Here is a 23,922-nt window from a genome sequence, read left to right as displayed (position 1 = left end):
CTGATTCTGGCTTGGCATCCCCTCCCTCTCTGCTTCCCCACGCTGTTCTTAGCCTCTACTATATTCTGTCTACATACAATATTAATGCCCCTTTGTGTACTCATGTCAGCATTGTCCATTTCAGAAGGTAAGCTCCCTGAGGACGCAGACTATTCCTGTCAGCATAGCTCTGAAGAGCATTTAGTACCAAGTATGTCTTGCAAATCATTGCTCACTGATGGCAATGATACTGCCATCAGTTGTAATTACAGCTCATTTAGAGACTACACTTTGCTTACTCAGACTTAAAAGGAAGCCCAACTACTTTCAACTTCTAGGAGGAAAAAATCACTCATGTTTAGTGAGCCTATGTGCACAGAAGCAAAACTCTATGAATTTTCACTATCTAAAGTGAATTATTACAGGATCAAAATAATAAAGCATTAATAATGACATAATGACAGTGACGTCTGATTTATCCCTATGGGTGATGATGCAATTTATGTAGCTCTGCTAATATGCTTGTGAAATAGAGTCAGTGACCCTGGCCCTCCTCTCCCCAAACTGGGGGAGAGGCTCATCAGTGTGTCCCCCGTGAGCCATCCATTTCCCAGAGACTCTTATTTTCAGATGTCTCACTATAATTTCTTTCCTTAGACCTAAGAATATGAAGGTATAAGATAAACTTGGGTGAAATTCTGTTTGGTTTTGGAGCTGTGTATCTAAATACAATTTATAGAGCAAAAGTGGTTTTAACATGCTTGGTATAAGTCCAGCTAACATCAAATTCACCTCAATTAAGTAATTCCTCATGTAATTACGCACATGGATAGAGAGGATGCAAAGGATTAGAAATGTTTTGCTGGATGAGTGGAATTTCTGATTCCTGCCCTTTATGTGGGAAGGCATTCAGTGACAAACTGTATTAGATTTAGGTGGAGAAAGAGGGGCACGGAGGGAGGGAGGCCCAGAGACGCAGTTCAGCTGGTGGGGAAGAACCTAAGGCTGCCGGTGTGTGTCTAATAGAACAGGCCATGTTGTAGCATTGTCAGTGATTAATTTTGTTTATTGTGACTTTACCTTAATTAACTTATTACACTCCTGTCACAGCCCTTCACAATGGCCTGGTTTTCCATTTTAGGTTGTAGCAGACTTGAACCTTAGTCATTAAGTGGAGTTTAGTAAGTGCTTTGTCTTTACCTTATCTGCAGTCTAGGCCTGTGTTGAGGTAGCCTAACCTTCCCGATGGCCCGTGGGGGAGGGGAAGCCAGCACCTGGGGAGGCGTAGTGACTGAGTTAATGAGAAACGTATAGTGATGAAGGGCAGTAGGCAGTTTCAGAGCCATTAGAGATACAACACAGGCTTATCAGCAGATGTTCTTTAGCTCTGACGTTAGTTTGGCTGACTTCTAGCACAGGGCCCACTGGCTGTATGCTCTCTACAGTGTTTGCAATCTCTTGGTATACTTTTAAACTTTAAAAACTTGCCCTTAATTTATAAGAGAAGTGACTTGTATATGACATTTAAAAGAAGTTTAATTTTTGAACATTATTAAGGACTGTGTACCAGATATTTTTCTACATACTGGAACTCAGAGAAGAAAAGAACGTATTTTCACCCTTTTAGGAACTTTTATCAAAGGCAAGATGAGCACACTTGTTAACAGTGTGGTGAAAAGAACAAAGTCCAGAGACTCAGAAAACCTGAGTTCGAATCCTTGGTCTGCAGAGTGTGAGTGTGCACATACCTGTATGTGTATGATTTAAGGCAGTGGCTTAATTTCTGAGTCTCAGTTCCTCCCTCTGTAACCCTTTACAGGGTTAAATTTCGACTTAACACCTAGGGAAGCTTGAATGAGCTAAGAGGTCTGAAGAATGTGGTAAGATATATTATTAAAAGGTAAGTTAACCTTTAAGAAACAAAAGTCCTGGCCAGATGAAAAGGTAATCGTGTTGCTGGGATTGCATAAATGAAGTGTCACTTTCAGCATTGAGAAGACATTCCCTGATCATTACCAGAGAAATTGAATTCCTGACACTCTATAAAAGTAAAATATTTGCAAATGACACAGAATGTTAATGAAGATCCTAATTTTAAGGCTTGTTCTTGCCTTCTCTTTCCTTCCAAGCCCCTCCCAGTATGCTCTGCTGTCTGGGGGGCCTGCATGCTAAGAAATGGTGTCAGGCCTTTTTTTGTGTATGCTTACAGGGAATGATTAAAACCCCAGAGCAATTTTTATTTTTTATCCAGAAGCATTTCTTGAAGAAAGTTTGATTACACAGAGATAAATGGCAAGAGGTCAGAGTGGTGGTGATGTTATATTGCTTAGACATTTTGAAAGAAATTTATTTTATTTTTTACTTCATATATTTTTAAGTTAAATTTACTGGGGTGACATTGGTTAATAAGATATATATATAGGTTTCAAGTGTACAGTTCTGTAATACATCCCCTGTATATTGCATTGTGTGCCCACCACCCCAAGTCATACCTTCTGCCGTCACCACATATTGATTCTCTTTACCCTCTACTGCCCCCCCAGTCCCTTGCCTCTGGTAGCCACCTTAGTGTTGCCTGCGTATATGAGTTTTCGTTTGTTTGTTTTTCCTGTTTGTTCATTTGTTGCTTTTAGTTTTATAACCCACAGGTGAGTGAAATTCTTAACTTTATCTGACATTTTGCTTTGCATGGTATTCTCAAGATCCATCCATGTTTTTGCAGATGGTAGTATTTCCACTTTCTTTTTTTTAACATATTTTATTTATTATGCTATTACAGTTGTCCCAGTTCCCCCCTTTACTCCCCTCCACCCTGTACACCCTCTCCCACCCACTTCCCCCCTTTTAGTTCATGTCCATGTGTCATACTTATAAGTTCTTCAGCTTCTACATTTCTCATACTATTCCCCCCCCCCCCCCCCCCCCGTCTATTTTCTACCTACAATCTATGCTACTTATTCTCTGTACCTTTTCCCCCTCTCTACTCCTCCCACTCCCCTGTTGCTAACCCTTCATGTGATCTCCATTTCTGTGGTTCTGTTCCTGTTCTAGTTGTTTGCTTAGTTTCTTTTGGTTTTGCTTTAGGTGTAGTTGTTAATAATTGTGAGCTTGCTGTCCTTTTACTATACATGTTTTCTTTTAATCTTCTTAGATAAGTCCTTTTAACATTTCATAAAATAAGGGCTTGGTGATGATGAACTCCTTTAACTTGACCTTATCTGAAAAGCACTTTATCTGCCCTTCCATTCTAAATGAAAGCTTTGCTGGATAGAGCAATCTGAGATATAGGTCCTTGTCTTTCATGACTTGGAATACTTCTTTCCAGCCCCTTCTTGCCTGTAAGGTCTCTTTTGAGAAATCAGCTGATAGTCTGATGGGAACTCCTTTGTAGGTGACTGTCCCCTTATCTCTTGCTGCTTCTAGGATTCTCTCCTTCATTTTTACCTTGGCTAATGTAATTATGATGTGCCTTGGTGTGTTTCTTCTTGGGTCCAACTTCTTTGGGGCTCTCTGAGCTTCCCGGATTTCCTGGAAGTCTGTTTCCTTTGCCAGAATGGGGAAGTTCTCCTTTATTCTTTGTTCAAATACGTTTTCAATCTGTTGCTCTACCTCTTCCCCTTCTGGTACCCCTATAATTTGGATGTTGGAACGTTTAAAGGTGTCCTGGAGGTTCCTAAGCTTCTCCTCATTTTTTTTTTTGAATTCTTATTTCTCCATTCTTTCCTGCTTGGTTGTTTCTTTCTTCCTTCTGGTCCACTCTATTGTTTTGAGTCCCAGTTTCCTTCCCATCACTATTGGTTCTCTGTGCATTTTCCTTCATTTCTTTTATGGTAACCTGCATTTTTTCATCTAATCTGTACCCCAAATCAATCAATTCTTTGAGCTTCCTGATCACCAGTGTTTTGAACTGTGCATCTGATAGGTTAGCTATTTCTTGGTCGCTCAAAAGGATGAGTTCTGGGCACTGATTTGTTCTTCTATTTGAGCCATCTCTCTCTCTCTCTCTTTTTTTGTTTTGGTCTGGTCACTCCTGTTATGGTGAGGGGTGGAGCCTTAGGTGTTTACCAGGGCTGGGCACCCCAGTCATTGGGTTGTGACGTTGTATGTGGGGGCGGGGTCGAGAGGGCACAATGGTGGTAGCTCCGTTCTCCATGGGACCTCCCACGGACCTTCCCTGGGTTCCTGGGTTGCACGCTCTGCCCTGCTCCACTATTGCTGCCTCACTGGTCTGCCAGCTGCCGCCTGTGTACTCAGGGTCCACCTGCTGCGATCTTGCGTGCCCCAGATGCCTTACGCGCTCCCGGTGGTCTTAGGCACCCAACTCTCCCTGTTCTCCGTGCTGCGACCCACCCCCAGCTGCTTGTCTCCGCCCCTCCTACCGTCTGGATAAACTGGTCTATTTCAACTCTTGGCTGTCCGACTTCCATTCAGATAAATTTTCTGTCAGTTCTGGGTGTTATTCTGCCTCTAAATTGTTGTTCCAATCTTGGTTGTGCGTGGAGGTAAGGTGTGTCCACCTATGCCTCCATCTTGGCTGGAAATACAAATGTACTCTGTTTCCACTTTCTTATGGCTGAGTAGTATTCCACTGTGTATATGAATCACATCTCTATCTGGTCATCTAGCGAAGGACGCTTTGGTTGTTTCCATGTCTTGATCACTGTGAATAGTGCTGCAATGAACATATGGGTGCATATATCTTTGTGAATGAAATATACAAATGGCCAACAGATACACAAAAAGATCCTCAACTTCACTAACTATTAGGGAAATGCAAATCAAAACTACCTCACACTTGTAACAGTGGCTATTTTCAACAAGACAGGTAGTAACATGTGTAGGACAAGTTGTGGAGAAAAAGGAACACTCTTTCCCTGCTGGTGGGAATGTAAACTGGTACAGCCACTATGGAAAAGAGTGGGGCTTCCTCAAAAAATTAAGAATAAAGCTGTCATGTGCCCCACCATTATTCTGGGTATCTACCTGAAAAATTAGAAATCTGTATTCTAAAAGGTCTTTCAGATGCTTATAGATCCATATTGACAAATCACCATAATTAAATAATATTTTTGTCCCTAAAAATGGTATTTCTATATGATGTAACTAATGGTATCTAATAGAAATGGTATTTCTATATGATATGATTAAGTCCTCAACTCAGGTTGAGGACTTAATTAATCTATGCATATCAGTGATACTGGATAATAACTAGTTATTGAAAATAGCATGTGCAGAGATACAGATCTGGAAGTAAGGATGATGGAAAACTGCCAACCAGGGCAATTCAGGGTTTCAATTAAAAGTCTAAAATTCTAATATTTTGTGGAAAAATATTAATTTGCATAAATATGTCCATAATCTATCCAAAGTCTTTAGTAATACAGATGTGTTTTGGCAAGATGTTGACATTCTCCAATGTACTCCTATAAATATTTCTTTTGTCCAAATGGCCATATTGAAGAGATAGACAGAAAAGGTTTGGTGAGACAGATGCTGGATTTAAAACCCAAATAGAAGCTCTTTTTCATGTTAGAGAAACACCCTTCAATTTTGGAATAATGATTGGTGCTCTGTATTCTCCTGCCATTACAGTTTTATTTTGAGTCCCTGGATGTAAGTTGAGTTTTTGAGAAGTGGCTATAATGTAGATCTACCGTGTATTAAAGCATCAGGCTTCTTCATTTTCTGTTTCTTGGAAGTACATTGGTGTTACTCCAACAAATGAAAAATGTGCCTAAAACATTGCAGCAAATGCTAACAAGCACATTTGAAAATGTCTGATTGTATTAAATTTAGACCTTGTCCATAATTTCAGGGGAATACTTATAAGGGACTATTTGCAGGACCAGTAAATGTATATACAGGGGTTTGCAAAACTAGATTTACAGTTGTAAGTATGCAAAAAATGAGTTTATTCTTGCATTATTTATTAATTATTCTATTATTTATTTGTATTACAACTGTAAGCCTACTTTTGCCCACCCCTGTGTTTGAGGAATCCTTTCTAGGTCACCCTAATCTTAAATAGGAAATGGAGAAAGCTCCATTTATTGGCTATCAGAAATGGGATTCACTAACCAAGCAAATGCCAATGTTTTATGAACTATTCAACCAGATATTGTTATTTTAAAGGAATAAATATATAGCTCTCCTGGTGTGGAGACATTGCCTAAAAGAACAAACATTAGAAATCTCTCAGCCAGTGTCCACAGGTTTAAATTTTAGGTCCTCAAGCAAATACTATGTTAACTAGAGTTAAAATTCCTTGAGTTTCATGTATTAGAAACTTTGTAGTTAGGGGTAATTGGTTGCTGTAGCAGAAGGGACCACAGTTTTGTATTGTCACTAGTCATAGAATTTTTAAAAATTTGGATAATTGGATTGTATTATTAAAAAGAATAAGTGTTACTATATACTAATGTATCTCTCACATCAGCTATTGTTATGCAAGGTTGGAAATAGTACCTGGTTTCTAGTTAGCTTTCCAGTTCACTTTTCACATCAGAACTCCTGTGACTATTTCAGCCTTCACCTGGGCTATTGTTGCCGAAACCCTGTGGCAGTTGGCTTCTATTTGATCCTTTAATGAAGTGACGGTGATTTTAAATTAAAAAGGACTTTCTATAGACTCAGTGATGACACCAGAAATTTTCCTTCTGATAAAAAATTGGGGGGAATAATTAGGAAAAATAGGCTGATCTTTTTATGTTAATAGCTTTGTTGAGATATAGTTTATATACTGTAAAATTTACTTGATCATTTTTTAAAACTTATTTTATTTTTTTAAAAGATTTTATTTATTTATTTTTAGAGAAGGAAGGGAGGGAGATAGACAGAGAAACATCAGTCTGCGGTTGCTGGGGGTCATGGCCTGCAACCCAGACATATACCCTGACTGGGAATCGAACCTGCGACACTTGGGTTCTCAGCCCGCACTCAGTCCACTGAGCTACGCCAGCCAGGGCTGATCATTTTTTAAACAAAGGGAAAATGTTGATATGTGCCTCACTACAAGCTACTTCCTTCTATTTTAAAGCATAATAAAATATATATACTTTCACCAATAAGATTATCTTTTTTGTTTTTTGTTTGTTTTTTTTTAGAGAAATGGGGAAGGGAAGGATTGAGGAGGATCTCAGAAGAGAAACATTGATGTGAGAGAAAAACATCAATCTGCTGCCCCCTGCTTGCTCCCTAACTGGGGATGGAACCAGCAGCCCAGGCCCTCGCCCTGAATGGGAAGGGAATGGGTGACCTTTCACTTTGTGGAACGATGCTCAACCCACTGAGCCACACCAGTCAGGGTGACACAATCTGTGGCGTTTATAAATCTGTAAGGAGCAAGACTTGAGTGGATCATGAAAAGTGTTGTGGCTCCCTGTGTTGGGGAAATGTAATCCACATGGGATAGACAAATGCTTGAACATGCTGGCCAATGTCAGTGTTGTGAAATGCTAAAAAATTCCATTGTGGTGTAGGCAATAATCAGATTTAAAAGACTTACTAGAAGAAACATCATTTGAGTTGTAGCTAGAGGAGAACCTGTTGAGAATTGTCCTGATTTCATGATGAAAAGATTGTGAAACCTTGGAACAGCATAATAAGTAGGATAAAGCCAGCGCCCGTATAACTAGTACTTAGGTCAAGAAATAGAGCGTTGCTGGCCTCTCAAGGAATACTTTGTATTTCCCTCCCCCACCACAGTCCTCCAGCTATCATTTTTATGCTAGTTGTTTTTCTCTCTCTATTTCTCTCTCTCTCCCCCTATACGTAAGCACACACAGACATAAATAAAATCATGCATGTATGTGTCCCTAACCATTAAGTTTAATTTTGTCTGTTTTATGTAACTCTGTATAAATTAAATCATGTGTTCTTCTTGTCTCAACATCAGGTTTATAAGATCCATCTATGTAGAAACATGCAGTATGTGCAGTATAGTTTATTCATGTTCATTGTAATATACCATTGTATAAACATAATACCAGTGCTTATCCATTTTATACTTTGTAGGCATTTCAGTTCTACAAGTTTTTTACTACTGCTTATTCTGCTTTGGATTTTATAAAATATGATACATATAGGTATGAGTTTCTCAAAATGTAGTCCCTCCATTCACAGCATCAGCAAAAAACTTGAGAGAATGCAGATTCTTGGGCCCTATGCCTGCCATATTCAGATGTCATTCAGCTGTGCCCTGGCAGGTGTGGCTGAGTGGATTGAGTGCCAGCCTGTGAACTGAAAGATCAGCTGTTCGATTCCCAGTCAGGGCATGTGCCTGGGTTGCAGGCCCAGTCCCCAGTTGACGGTGAGCAAGGGGCAACTGATTGATGTATCTCTCGAACATCGATGATTCTCTCCCTCTTTTTCTCTTCCCTCCTACCTCCCTTCCCTCTCTAAAAATAAATAAAATTGAAAAAAAATCATTCATATATATGAGGTCTGTCCAGAAGGTATCCAGCCATGTAAGGTGAAAAATAGAGACATTTATTGAAGAAGATACAAGGTACAAGAAACATTGTACATAGGACAGTGACACCTCAGCCCCCTTCAAAGTAGGCACCTTGGGACCTCACACAGTTCTCCCAGTCACCATCAGCTGCCCTGTTGTATTTTCCTGAATCTCATTGACAGTCTGAAATCTCTTCCCTTTCCAAGGTCATTTCAGTTTCAGGAAAAGCCAGGAATCTCAGGGTGCCAAATCTGGGCTGTAGAGGGGTAGAATCACCTGAGCGATTTGATGTTTCACCAAGAAAATTCTGCATAAGATGCAATGTGTGGGTGGGTTATTTTGATGAAGCTGCCAATCACCAGTTGCCCATAGCTGTAGACTTCGGAATCATCCGTGTATTTTCCCTAGAGGAACATTCAAGCTGAATGTAAAATTTGATGTAGGTTTGTTACTCTACTAGTTCAATCATTTTGAATGTGACGGCCACACAGCACACATGCTCACTCAATGGCATCCACCGTCCCCACTGACTAGTACAGTGAAGTCATGTGTGTTCCAGGTCACTCTCCTTGACTGCCAGGTTACATCAGTGTTGCACAAACCATTCTCATTATATTAACAATGTCTGGACTTTTTCCAGACAGACCTCATATCTGTAATATGTTTATTTCAATTATTGTGCTTTTGCTTAAACTATTTTTGGGCCTTCTAGTTTGGAACTGCCTTAGGAGCTCGTTAGTAATCACACGTGTAAAATGCACACAAAATGCACACATACATGCCCACACTCACTCCAGTCTCTTAGCAATAGACTCATTACTCATTTTGAAGCAAATGCCATTAGTTTTACCAAGTTTAAGTCAAGTTTTTGGTTTCTTCAAAAAATTAATATTCAAAAGAAATATTTGTTAACATTGAAAATATTTGAAAAAAATGGCTCTGGCTGGTGTGGCTCAGTGTATTGAGTGTGGGCCTGTGAACCAAAGGGTCTCAGATTTGATTCTCAGTCAGGGCATGTGCCTGGCTTGTGGGCTAGGTCAGGTCCCGAGAAAGTGTGCCCGTGAGGCAACCACATATTGATGTTTCTCTCCCTCTCTATCTCTTTCCTTTCTCCTCTAAAAATAAATAAATAAATAAATAAATCTTTTTAAAAAATATCCCATAAACTGAAGACTTGCTAGAAGAGAACATTGTTCCTGGAACGGGAGCTGCAGAGCCCTACAGAGAAAGCAAGATAGACTCTGGTGTAGGGCAGATGTGGGTTCAAATGCATTTGGACCACTCACAGCTGTGCTGTCTTAGGGAAGTGCTGAATTTCTTTGCGCTTCAGATTCCTCCTACTGCAGAGAGGATGATAACATCATGAGCACGTCATGATTATTTGCAGGGCCATATTCATACTATGGGTGCCTTTCAGCCTTGAGTCAGCAGCATTAATCTATTGGACCACAGCCGATTGCCATGCCTTCATACATATCATGCTGTTTACTTCACTTTTGTGCTTCCTGCAGGAACGATTCCAGGTGAAGAATCCTCCCCATACATACATTCAAAAGCTCAAAGGCTATCTGGATCCAGCTGTAACCAGGAAGGTAAGAGGGGTTTATTTCCACTTTTTGTTCCCACTTCCCCATTAGCAAGCAGAATCCTCTACATTGGAAGAGACCTTCCTTCCTCTGCATTATAGCCTCTGCCAGGGCCTCCAGGAAAACAACCTTTGGAGATGAACAACATAAGACATAGGAAAAAAGCCATCCTTCTCATGTGAGAGGATGTGTTTAAAAGTACTTTGCTGAGCTGGGAGTCACGTATCTCTGATGGTTATTGAGTCACTGCCACTTCCAATTACACGGGGCAATGAGTCCAGTGGAGAGGTGTGTGGGCCCCTAGAAAAACAGGCCTAGCAAAGGGGAGACTTGTCTTTCATGTCTTGGTGCATTTCCAGAGACCTTGAAAAATCACTGGGGCTTTGTCATCCCAGCTGTGCTTTCACATCCTGTGTTGATGCATTTAGCAGCTTCCCCACCCTAACCCTGCCCCTGGCCCCAGGAAGGTAAGAAGAGTATAGCTGGTTCCATTCTCAACTGACTTTCTCCTTTCCAGACAAGCCCTGCTTTGTGCAGCTGCACAGTTGGCTCCCACTGCTGCCTCGTGGTAAAGCATGCAGCCTGGCACGGCCCTGTGGCCCGGGCCGTCCCGGGATGTCTCAGGGCAGAGCTGTCCCTGCTCACGACGGGTAAAGGGGCTCTTCACCAGATAGCACTTGTTTTTCGGTTGACCTACCACAACTCCTGCTTTCAAGGATGCAGAGCAAATATCTTGAGCTGAATTCCCTCTGTTGTTTCTACACATGACTCATGAGAGAAGAAAGGCACACTTTTCCCAGTTAGCCACTGTTTCCAGGGCTCTTGTATTAAAAAAAATTCTTTTTATTTATTTTCTGCTTTCACTCAACTTCCCCCCCCCCCCCAAAAAAAAAAAAGTCAAGCAAAGGAGAACAGCTATTATTTCCTTTGGGAAGTTTCCTGGCCCTTTGTTCTATGGTTAAATGCAAGCAAGCAGAAATAAAAATCTAGGCACAATGATGAAAATGGACTATAGACCTTTGCTGTTAGTTAGATACCACATGTAAAGTGAGTAACACAGCCTCGTATTCTGAGAATGTACCTGTCAAAGTATCAAATACCCACCCACTCACAAATACGGCACACATGTGCTTTCTTTCTTTCATTTTAGAGCTTCTGTCAGGCCCCCTAAGTGAGACAGCTACTTAATTCTTGTTTGTTTCTTTCTTGTTTGTCTCTTTCTCCAAGGATGCAATAGCCTCAATTTCATCAGATTAGAGAGGATTAAGTGAAGGTGTATCCTTATATATGGAACACATCCAAAGAACCTCAGGTTTTATTTCTGGGTGATTTCTTTGCACAGGGGCAAGATTCTACTTTAGAAACATTTTGAGGAATCCCCAGACTTCCAGGCCTTCAGGCTGGTGTTCTCAGGCCCCAGCATTAGGCACACTCACCCTGAGCTGAGCATTGATGTTTGTCCCTGAGAGCTTCCCTCACAGAGAGTATGTTCCAGCCCTGAAAGAAGTATCACAACAATTGTCAGCTTCCCAAGAGAAAGAAGAAAATATGGGACTCCTAGAGAGCTTCTTAAACTCTAGCCCTAAACCCCACAGGGAGGAAGATGTTTGGGGTGGAAGGTGGGCTCCTCCTGGCACTGTCCCAGCTCTCCTTTGGAGCAGTTATTCCTGGGTTGAGGCAAAGAATATAAAACAAAAAACAACTAGGAAGCAGCTTGGAAAGAGTTTTTACTCCCTTGCAAATAAGGAAGAGGACCAAGACAAGAGACTTCCATTTGGCTGACCTTTAGTCTCTGCTCTGGACCCTGTGCGTTCACCTGAACGGCCTTGTTTGGTCTGAGCCGCCTCTTTCACCACCAGCTGTTCGAGGCAGATGAAAGTGAAATGGTGTTGGGTCAGCCATCTCTGTAGGATTTCTGTCAGGTGCTGGCAGAAGGAAATGATCTCTTCCACTCAATGTGATTGTCATGCTTAAAGCCTGGGGAAAAAGGTGGTTTCATTTGGAATAAGGCATGGCCTGCAGTTAAAATGGGTTTAAGATTCTCAGCTATAATGTGGAAGGGGGAAAGGAAAAGATTTCACCAGACAGTCTGGGCTGAGCAGTCTTTCCTTAACTGCATCTGGAGTCTTCAGATACTTCATTAATCTTTTGTTCATCATGAATATAAGATAGATAATTTTCTGTCTTCTAAAAAAATTTCTTAAGTATATTCTGCATAGATTTTCTTCTGAATTGTTTTAAACCCTTCAGGATGGAGACAGAAGAGCCATAATTAGATATCTCTGTGACCAGAAGTCTCCAGATCAGCTTCCTCATTTAATACCAGATGGTTCTTAGTCTGTGCTTTGGGTGGGGTGGGAGGAGTTGCTCATGTCCAGCATGGAAAAGGCTATGGACCATGAAGAATCTGGTCCCCTGCAGTGATGCTGCTGTCCTGAAATGAAATCTCTTGTCTAGGGCTTGGGCTCAGCTGCATTCGTGGTCCTATCCCTGGGCCTTGCTCTTAGGGAGAGGGCCAGGGCAGTGGTGGAAATTGCTAATGGATGGCACCCTGCTCCTTTTTGCTGGTTTATATGTTTAGAGAAGGGGAAGCCAAGGCTTCTCTGTAGTCCAGAGTCCATCTGAAAACCAAACAGTTCCTGGGACAGTACAGTACAAAGGCAAAGTCAATGTAGTTTCCCCTCAGGTATCATGTAGCTGCCAAAGTGCAGTGTCTACCATAGCAAGTGGCTAATAAATGTTACCTACTGTTGTTGTTCCCATTATCTCCTAGTTTTGTTTTGATATATGCCTCCTGGTCCTTTAGCACATCCTCTTTGTTGACCTAAAAATTTTTAGTATTATTATTTTCATCCTCACCCAAGGATATGTTTATTGATTTTAGAGAGAGAGGAAGGTGGGGGAGAAGAAGAGGGGACCGAGAGAGAGGAAGAGAGGGGTGGGGAAGAGGGAGGGGGAGAAGCATCAATTGGTTGCCTCCTGTAGGCCCCCTGCCTGGGGATCGAACCCACAACCTTTTGGTATATGGTATGACTCTCCAACCAACTGGGCCACCTGGTCAGGGTTCAGCACACCTCTTTTATACTCTGTTATGTCCATGGCGTTTTACTGGGTGCCCTTGTGGTGTGACGATGCCTGAAAGGGGTGACCTTGCCCTGAGGAAGCATTAGGTAGAGTTGGGAACCAGCAAAGGCCCCAGGGAACCAGTCAGAACTGTGCCAAATGTGTAGCCAGGAACACTGAGTTGCTTTCTAAGGGCCATATGTGTGGACACTAACACGTGTGACTGTGCCCTGGGAATGGCCCCTGGAGCAGCCAGCCCACCTGGGAATGGTTTCCTCAGCTCTGTGGCTGCAGACCTACCTCACTGGCAGTTCTCCCTGCTGGACCGCTCTCCAGAAGTAAATGGGCATGAATGTCCCCCTCAAACATAGATGCCTTGGCCATTTCTTGGCCTTTTTGATAAAAGAGGGGAGTGTCCTTTTTCATCACATGGAAGATGCTATATTTCATATATCCCACTGTAACTAAATTCTGAAAACCTGAGGAAGTCTGTGAGGTACTTTAGGAATGGTACCCAGAGGGAGTCTGTGAGACTATTTGCTTCCTTAGGATCCTGGTGAGAAGCAGTTGAGGGAGCAGCAAAGGGCCTTCAGAAGAGGAAAAAAGAGTGACAGGAGCCACTGACACTGAGCAGGGTTCTAGGTCATCCCTGGGGCACCAGGCTCTACCTGTGGCCTGGCCTTGCCCTTACCCCATCCTGGAATCCTTTCCAGACTTTTTCCTATCCTTTCCGTCCTTGCATGCCTTGGTCTTTGGAGCTGGATGACCCTGTGTACCCTGCAATTATGGTAGTACATGAGAGTTTCTAATATCCTGAGCTAGAATTCTCAAAGCCTTTTCCTGAAGACAGTATGACATGAAAGTAGTTTGATCTATAGGACAGAAAGTATGGAATTCTTCTTTGAAGGCATTGCACATCCAATGTCCTCCTTCCAGAGTGGCCTAAGACTTCAGTTACCGTAAATAAATGTTTCTATAGGAAATTGTGTTCCAAAGAACTGATGTGCAGTGCAACCCAGTGAATCCTTGAAGGTTATTTAGAGTTGAGAGGATAGAGAGGTGAATACATTTACTATCAGAGGAGGATTCATTGAAGAAGAAAGGCATGGGGGAGTTCTGGAAGGGTTGGTGGGATTTTCTAGGCACAGGAATGAGGATGGACATTCCTGAATGGAAAGGGGGTGCTCCAGAGGAAGGACCTTCGGTGTGAGGGCTCATGGGGGGAGGTAACTATGAATGTTTACTTCCGGAAAATGTTAGGTCATGCAGAAAAGGATTAACATAGCAAGCCTGAGACCATTACTTTAGAAAATCCTGCTTGCAGGGTTGGCTTCTGGTTGTCAACTGGGAACCTGAATTTCAGGAGAGTTCCCACCATTCCCTGATAAGAAAGACTCGTGGTGTGCAAATGGTTGTTGTGAACAGCATGGTTTATATGGAATGCCTGTTTTCCTTCTGGGAGTCTAGACTTCTGGTATGTTCCAGGCAGAGAGAACCTGAGTGACCCAGCCCCCAATCAAAGCCCTGGGCACTGAGTCTCTGATGAGCTTCCCTGGTCGACTGCATTTCACGAATATTGTCATTTGTGACTCTTCTGGGAGAAGACCCTCGGAAGCTTGTATCTGGTTTCCTCCAGACTTTACCCCAAGTATCATTTCCCTTTGCTGACTCTGCCTTGTGTCTTGTTGCTATAATAAATGTTAGCCATAAGGACAAGTAACTGTGTGCTGGGTCCTAGTGAATCACTGAAACTGGGCTGGTCTTAGGGACCCCAACACATAAGTATATTGGTGAATATTGTTGTATTGTGGGGTAGGGAAAATAATCTACTTAAAGACACTTAGTTCATGAAATAAATAATTTTTCCCAATCCTTTCACATAAGCTGATTTTCATGAAAAATTTGTGTGCTTTGCAAAAAGAAATGTGAGAGGTGTACTTAGAAGCATAGATATTTTCATCTTGTGTTAAACTTACTATAAGTAAGCTATAGTTTTAGCAGTTGCTAAGATATGTTTTGTAAGAATATGTCTTCTTGAATTACAGAAATTCAGACGGCGTGTTCAAGAATCCACACAAGTACTAAGAGAACTGGAAATTTCATTAAGAACCAACCATATTGGGTAAGTGTGCCCATTTAACATTTTAGTTTCAAGGCTTTTGGACACTTCACAAAGTGACTGTATTATAGCCAAAGAGCTAAGCTTCCTTACTCTTCATTATAAGTTAGGGGACTGAAGTTTAGGTGGGTGGGCCTTGTGTCAGTATTCAAACTGCTCACTGTACAAGAATGAGTAGAAGCAGGATAGACAGTCCTTGCTTTGGGACATTTATAACCATTCTAAGATTCTTTGCTTGAATGCAGTAGTAAGTGCTTGGTCTCTTGTGTGCATAATAATTCCTTGACAAAGTAGGAAACCCAACGGGTAATGTAGACAGATCCTGAAAGATCTCTGAGCCTTCATGTGAGTTCTCTGAGCTGGTTATTTGAAATGGTCCTATTCTCCTTCCTTCAATTCCCAGCCAGGAGGGGACAAAAGCTTGACTGATGTCACCTGATAGACCTTACTGCACTTGAATGCTTGGTTCTGAGTCTCTTCTTCTTACATCTCAAAACTTCAGGACCATGAAATGTAAATCCACCCTAGAAAATAAAGTTTGAGGAATCGCTGTGCTAAGCATTTCTAAGAGTTTGTCATGTAACAACGTGGTGGCTTTGCCTCAAGCTAATACAGGTTTATGGCATCCCTTCGAATGCCTGTGATGGCATAATTGTAAGGTGCCTTAAAATGAGATGCTTTGTCTCCAAGGCCGAGTGATGTCAAGTATCCTATTTTGTGTCCCGAGTTCTTCCTGAAGTTTCTGTTTAATGCCTTATTTAACACCTTGGGTTTTGACTCTTTGCCTTGTACAATGAGAAGACTATAGACTTTAGATCTCTTAGAATTGTCCCCTGTGACATTCTTTGTGGGTCTATTGGAAATGAAGTCTTACAGATGTATTATTTTGTAGTTTCACAGAGTATTCTGTAAAATAAATACATTAGATAAACGACAGTTTACCTCTGCTTTAGAGTATGTTTGCTATAAGCCATTCAAATGGTTAATTTTCACAGTTTTTTCAGATTAAGCTTTTTTAAATTGCAGAGATGCAAGGTTGACATCAGCCCAGGTGGAGCCTGGGTGAGAATGTTTACTTCCTGAAGGGTAACTTTGCACGTGTGCCACCTGGAGAATGAAGTAGGCAAAAAACAAACTGATTTTAACCTAAAGTTGAAAATCACCTTTATCCCAGAAAATCAGCTATGTAGTACAGTGGATCATAGAATCATGATGTAGAACTGGAAGAGAAATTAAGGATTACCTAGCCTCTCACTTTATAGATTAAAAGAATTTAGGACTAGAAAAGGTGAGTGAATCCCACAAAGTCTATAGCTGTAGAGCCAGGTGCTTTGGTTCAAAATACTGTGTTCTTTTTCTTATATTGCCTAATCTGGTAGCTATTTCTCTGAAAGGAAACAAAGCAATCAGGGCTCTGGGATCAAAGCAATGAGGCTTGTCTGTTGGGGGTGAAAGTGGTGGTAATTTATTACAGTTGAGCATCCAAACTTAGGAAATTTCCATACTTTACAATATTTGTGGATCAGGAGCTAGATTCCATTTGGTAAGGTCCAACCCTACACTGTTGGCACCACTTCTTGACTGAAAGTGTTGGAATGAGCTGCAGCCAGGATTTCTACAAATTGTCAAAAAGCATTTCTTCAAGCATTGCTGGGATAATGTGAAATTGACCATCAAATACCAAAGCAAGATGATCATTTCCAATACAAGGTTGGGAGAATAGTAGAGCCCTGGTTGGGTCGAAGCCAGTGCAAATCTGCAAGCAATTGGGGTGGTTTGATGTTTAGGATACTATAGGCATGTTGAAAGATTCTTACATTTCTTTCATCTTCTCCAGATGAAGCTTTCTGTTTACCACCTCTGCAGGGCACTCTGAAAGCTTTGGCTTTAGCAGCAGAAAAACACAGAGGTGCATTGTCTGTTTTTTGCAACCAATTACTGGCATAACCTTGTACAGACTGAAACCACACACCAGGATTTTGACCGATCTTACCTGTCCTGAAAATCCAAACCTGAACTGGACTCTTCATTATAGAATTTAACTGGCTTGAACTCATTTGGCTAGGAAAATTATCTGAAAAGTTGCTCAATAATGTGAATAAAATTGATTAATACACTGAGGAATTCTTGGAATGCAAGGTGCTAACTAAGGGGCCCATAGAGTTTATTACACTCTTTAAGGCACCGTAATAGAAAGGTAATTGGGTGCCCATTTGCCTTATGGGAAGTGAGATCTTGGTTCAGATTTCTGCTATGCCCTTATTTGTTATTTGACCTTAGATCAGCTGTATAAACTCTCTGTGCTTATTGTATGATCTAAGTTAACTTCCTGTCTATAAAATGAGGATAATAATACTCCATAGGAATGTTGTAAGAATTAAATGAAATAACTTAGAAAAGATCTAATATAGTGTTTTAATATATAGTAATTACCATATGATAGTTTTTGCTTATTATGCTTATTAAAAATAATATTATAGCTAATAATAATTCAACAATATTATGTAACATATCCCTAAGGAATTTCATGGCGAGAATGTTGCTTTCTCTGTCTAAAATGACCCTGACACCTAGGAGATTGTTGATTACCAGAAATTAAAAGGAAGAATGACATTTAAAATCTACGTGTCCTAAAAAAATTATTTTTGGCACATACTTGGATTCTAAAGTTAAAGTCTACGGCTTTGCTGGGATAACATTCCAAGCCACAGCTTTGTCAAGCAAAGGGTTTGTTCTGAAGTTTGATATTAACCTAAAACTCTATAAATAGAGCAATCTTCTGAGAAAGAAAATTAATTTTCTTTGAGCCAAATTGAAATAATAATTGGGCTAGAAATAATCTCATTCACTTACTCCCAGGAATTATAATAATATTGAAGAATTGGATTATGACTTATTCAAGCTCTTGAAATGACTTGAAATACCCTTGAAAGGAGCCAAGTAACGTTTGGACTCTGGCAGGGCAGTGTGAGTAGGCATATGTCATGGTGTTTTGTATGTCAAGGTGATAAGATTCAAGTGGTAGCAACAGAGGTGAGCTGTATAGATTTATGGGCATTATTCCACGGAACTGAGGTGTAGGCAATCTCTCCTTGCAGGTAATTTATTTTAGTGAAACTTCCTATTTTGATAGAAAATTAATTTTCATATGAGTGCAAAGTTGTAGAAATTCTGAAAGATGCTCATTTCACTTTATCTCCTTGGAGATAAAGATCCTTTGGAGAGTTGAGAGAACCAGAGTGTAGGAGGAATGTGTGAGTTGGCAGGTTTGTAGAGAGGAGGAGGAGCCAAGGAACTGCTCAGGGACATCCTCCCTCCTGGCCCCCTGCCTTGTTTGGGAAACAGTGAGGAAAAAGCAAAGAATAACCAAGGCTGGTGTTAAGAAGTAAAACCTGTATGGAAAGTGTGTTCATCAAGGTAACCTACAATTAATTCATTCTTAGATGATGCTTTTTGGAAATTCTCAAGATCATAGTCATTTTGTCATGTATTAAGCATTGTATTAGGTATATTAAATGTATTATTTATTCCTTACAAAGTCTTTTTTATTGAATCTCCATTTTACCGATGAGAAAGTTGAGTCAGCAATTATCTTGCTACTTGGTACTTAGCAACTTAGAAGCACTGAGATTTGAACCTAAATATGTCCAAAGCCTGTTAGAAAACCAGCATACTTAAATTTTCTAATTTTAGGATTCCTTTCCTCTCTTAAGTTATTTTGGGTACCAATAGCTTTTATTTTTGTGGTTTTTTAACAGATACATTTAAAATATGCTTTTAAAATAAAATGTACTATTTATTAAACATCTAATAACCAAATATATAAATACAAAATAATTAATATAGCACAAATAACATTGCATAAAAGAACCATTTTCCAAAGCAAAAAAAAAATTTAGTGACAGGAGTGGCATTAATTTGTGTGTTTACAAATTACTGTCTTGTTAATACAAGGCAGCTGGGTTCTCAGATCTTTGCCTTCAGTTTGTTGTGCTGTGTTGTTTTGTTTGATGTATATGAAGAAAGCCTGGCCTCACACAGACCATGCTTAGAAAAAGGAAGAGTTGTGTTTTTTTATCCTTTTTACATTTTTTGATGTACAATTTTATTCTTAAAACTTTTTTCAATTAAGTGACATTATAATGTACATTTAATATTATTTTGTATTAGTTTGAAGTGTACAGCATAGTGGTTAGATCTTCATATACTTTTCAAAGTGTTTGCCCTGATATTTCCAGTTCCCATACAGCACCACACATACACACAGTTATTATAATATTATTGACTGTATTTCCTGTGCTATACTTTACATCCCTGTGGCTATTTTGTAATGACCAACCCTTAATTCCTTCATCTTTCTCACCCAGTCCCCCAACACCCCTCCCATCTGGCAACCGTCAGTCTGTTTCTGTTTTGTTTGCTCATCTATATTGTCCTCTGGATTCCACATCTAAGTAAGATCTTTCTCTGACTGACATATTTCACTTCACATAATACCCTCTAGTTTCATCCTTGCCGTCACAAATGTTAAGATTTCCTTTTATTTTTAAGTGGCTGAGTAGTATTCCATTGTGTAAATGTATCACAGCATTTTATCCACTCATCTACTGATGGATGGGCACTTGAGTTGCTTCCATATCTTGGCTAATGTAAATAATGCTGCAGTAAACACAGGGATGTATATATTCTTTTGAATTAGCATTTTGGATTTCTTCAGATTTATGCCCAGAAGTGGAATCACTGGGTCATAAGGCAGTTCCATTTTTAAAATTTTTTTTTAGGAACCCCTATATTGCTTTCCATATTTTTATGCTCTGTTACACTAAAATCCATTTTACTGTCTTGCATTTTCTTAATATTTGTATGAAAATAATTATAACTCCATAAACTTCTGGGAGGGTTTCAGGGACCCTTGGTGGTGTGTGGGCTATTCTTTGAGAACCAGTTTGTGACACTGTCTCCTCGATTTGGTAGCCAATGATGAGTCCTGGTGATGCTTCTCTTTTCTCTCTTGCTTTTCATGCTCACCACCCCCCCAACCCATGATTTTTCAGCCACTGCAGTTCCCACCATGTCTGTAGTAGCTCTCTGTAGGAGAGTAGCAAAGGGAATTCACTGTTGTCCCTTCTTGTGTGTCTAGATGAGAATAATGCAGTTCTACTATTTGGGGGGTAGAGAGAAAACAGCAACTCCGAAAGGAAGCTTTGACCCATCAATAATAACAGTAACTACTGGCATCTGCACTTCGATCCCTTCCTTGAGGAAGGTTTCTTCCAGAGCTGTTTTTCATGACTGCATCTCTTTTGGCTCCTGAGCAGTTGATTGGGAATTTGCCTAATTCACATTTACAGCATATGGTAATTACAGGGAATCTGTGAGGTACTTAGTAATTGATGCACGCTGACAGAGTCAGAAATGATTCTACTCTCCAAAACCTATAATTACCCAATTTGAAACTGTTTGCATATTGGTAATATATTAAAAAGTGTGTGTAGCATGCACAGAGGTGAAAATGGAAAGTGTCTACAGGAACCCTAAATTTATGCTATTTCATTGCATGATTATATACATAAATCTGCAGAATGGGGAATCCAGTTTTTTTAATGTCTTTAGATTCAAGATGCTGCTTTGAAAGTTGCCCTTTTTTCCATCTTTACCTATTTTCTTTCCTCTTCTTTCATTTCCACAGAAGTCCACATTCACTTCTGTTCTCTCCCTAGACAGAATATCCCAAGTCTGGGAAGGACATGGATTAAGAGGACAGGGGAAAAGTGAAGCCTGTTTTTGTTTGTTTGTTTTTTCCCACAATTCATAGTTTTTTTTTTTTCTGAAATAAGTTTACTGACCTGATATCTTTTGACAGAAGAGGTAAGGTACTCAAGCATGATGGATTTTTATCTTATTATTTCCTAAATCACCTAGGGATGCCTAGGTCAGATCAAAGACTCTGGGAAGATTTTGTAGCTTAGAAAACGAGGTTAACATGAAATTAAACCTCTCAGGGCAGGACATATTACCTCTGTCTAGCTTTTTAGGAACTGAGCAGCTGGCTGCTGCCTTTCACTTTGAAAATTGTTTTTAAGGCACTTTTGATTAAAGTCATAAAGTAGGAGTGGGGGTATTGATAAGAACATTGGATTGAAGTAAGAGAAGCTAATTAATAGTCTATCTCTGACCCTGGCTGGTGTGGCTCAGTGGATTGAGTGAGGGCCTGCAAACCAAAGGGTCACTGGTTTGATTTCTAGCCAGGGCATATGCCTGGGTTGCAGGCCAGGTTCCCAGTAGGAGCATGCAAGAGGTAACCACACACTGATGTTTCTCTCCCTCTTTTTCTCTTTCTCTTCTCCTCTGTCTAAAAACAAATAAATAAAGTCTTTTAAAAAAGGCTTCCTCGAAAAAAGTAGTCTATCTCTGCATCAAAATATATACATGTCAGCATTTTGAGTCAAGAGAATTGTAGCTGTGGCTGTACTTGGCTATTTCCTGCCCTTTTTTCTCTTCCTCCCTCTCCCTCCTTTTCTTCCTTCTTTTTTTTAAAAAATTTTATTTTCTGAGTTATTTGCCTCCTATCCAGTTTGTGGCTGAACTTTCTTCCTTTTCTTTTTCTTCAAATTGCTAAGGAAAGTTTATCTAGAAGGTCACAGAGGTAGAAGAAGTGAGCCAAAGAAGTGGGCTCAGGAAACAAGTTACAGAGGGAAAAGAAGGGCCAGGTCCCTGGATCTTAGGACAAAGGGACAGGCAAGGAGGAGAAGGAGGGAAAAGGGGAGGGTGTGCTTCATAGAGAGCCTTACTGGTCCTCTGTCTTGAGGGTATTTATCTGGAGGTCCCAGGGGAGGATCCCAACAAAATATTCATCAGCTTTCTAGGTATGTTCTTTTAGGGTCTTAGTCTCTACTGATTGGTTGGCCCCAGGGCAGGGTCATTAGTCACTGCAGCTGGTCCTGATGTCAACTATGTCCTCACTTGTCTGCTTTTGCTGCTCTTCTAGGCCTGAAGCTGAAACACAAATGATGCCTAGGTGTGTTTGATGTGGGTCAGAACCTCATTGTCCTGGGGGCTTCTGGCCAGGGGATGTTCTCTGGTCCCATTGTTTTTCTCCAGTCTATGGGAGTCTAACATACTCTCAGTATGTTAGAGGAGGAAAGGTCACCCTGGGGCGAGGTCCTTGTTTACCCAGTTTTGCCTGTTGCTAGGCACCCGGGGCTTTTTGTCTGGTGACCTTCTGTACTCGGCCCATCCTCTTTCCTCTGCCCATGTCTATCTCCGTGGCTGGACTTTCTAAGTGATGGTAAGATGACAGTGGTTGAGACAGTGACAGATCTACAGACTGCCCTAGACCATCTCTGCTTTTTAGAGGTGATGTCTGCAAAATTAACCAGAAGGAACTACAGGGGGTGTTTCTCAAGTCCTAAACCTAGAGTATTCTCTTGGCCACTGAGACTATGTAGAACTGACTGCCCTGAAAAATCTGGCCCCTGTGGCGACTTAGCCACAAAAAAGATGGTTAAAAAAGATGACCCTCTGTGTCCAGCTCTGGGGATTCCTGCTGAGCACCCACCACTGAGGGCCGGTCAGATGGTGCCGACAGAGCCCATAGGCCAGACCAATGGGGAGGCCTGAGGAGCTGAGGGGCTTGAATTTCAGGAGCAGCTAGTTGTCTAATTTTCATAATGAGTTTTAGCCTTTCTTTAGTCTCCTACCAATTGTAAAAAGAAAAGAAAAATTCTTTCACTACTCATTAGTGCTTAAAAATGTCCAGTATCTCCTGAGACCTAGCTGTGCAGGGGGTAATTAAAATAATGCAAATGAAAATAAGTATCTAGCAGCAGATTCTGTGAGATTGTGTATGTTGTGGTTTTGAAATGAAGCTTCAGCCTTGACTGTAGCTAACCCTGTTAGTTTACCCTGCTCCTATAACAAAGCCACTTTGCACGGCCCAGTGGGTGGTGTTTATCCTTGCCAGTGTTGCCACGCTAGGTATCTTTTAAATTAAATGTTACTTGCTTATGTGGCTATGTGAAATGCAAACATTTTGTGACAGTCTGCCTGAGGCTCTCAGAGGGAAATGTGAGGCAAGCTGTCTTGTTTTCCCACCTTGCTTCCTCTTGGAACCAGCTGCAGACATGCATTTACATCCTGGACAAGACAGGGCTAAAAGAAAGAATGAACTCTGAGGATAAAACAAAAACAAAGAAAACATCTTCCAAGAAACAAAAATAAAAAACAGGCATCCCGAGTCCACCAGATCCTTTTCTTCCTGTAAGACAAAGACCTCAAGGGGCTGCTCATCCTTAAGGGCACTTGGCAGGACTGACCTATTCTAGCAAATTCCATGGTAGCGAGTGTGCCCACAGCTGATGGAACACACGGGCTGGGTGCGCATGGATGAAGGCATCTGTTTTGGAGTGTTCTTGGCAGGTGTACCTCAAGTTCCATTTCTCTGATAGGAGCAGACCTTTTTACTTATTTGTTGGAGTTTCAGATCTAGTGAAGGCTTAATGGGGTATCACATGTTCTCTGAGGATGGATACCCTGGGGTAACAGCTGTTTTTCCTTAGTACCTGAGCGTTCTGCTTGACCAGTCCACTTCATCTCTAGGAGTCATTATGAAGAATGAATAAAAAATTATAAAAAACAGTGAACTTCATTCACATCAAATCCACCATCCAAATGCAAGTTGGTACTGTTTTTAAATGAATTTTTAAAAAACATGGTATTTGTCA

The 23,922-nt window shown here is 40.8% G+C and overlaps 1 protein-coding gene across 5 annotated transcripts in view; it reads left to right on the top strand.

Moving 5' to 3' along the window:
• Window positions 1–23,922, top strand: part of FMNL2 (formin like 2) — a 303,140-nt gene that overhangs the window by 188,297 nt on the left and 90,921 nt on the right. For all 5 annotated transcript variants that reach the window (XM_036023474.1, XM_028510859.2, XM_028510862.2 and 2 more), the window contains exons 3-4: window positions 9,943–10,023; window positions 15,126–15,202. In XM_036023474.1, the coding sequence (XP_035879367.1) occupies window positions 9,943–10,023; window positions 15,126–15,202 (158 nt within the window). The remainder of the gene's footprint in view (window positions 1–9,942; window positions 10,024–15,125; window positions 15,203–23,922) is intronic.

The sequence above is a fragment of the Phyllostomus discolor genome, chromosome 4, assembly GCF_004126475.2.
Source record: "Phyllostomus discolor isolate MPI-MPIP mPhyDis1 chromosome 4, mPhyDis1.pri.v3, whole genome shotgun sequence".
In the NCBI taxonomy this organism is placed as follows: Eukaryota; Metazoa; Chordata; class Mammalia; order Chiroptera; family Phyllostomidae; genus Phyllostomus; species Phyllostomus discolor.
The sequence above is the reverse complement of the archived record's forward strand: the minus strand, read 5'-3'. Positions and strand labels throughout refer to the sequence as shown.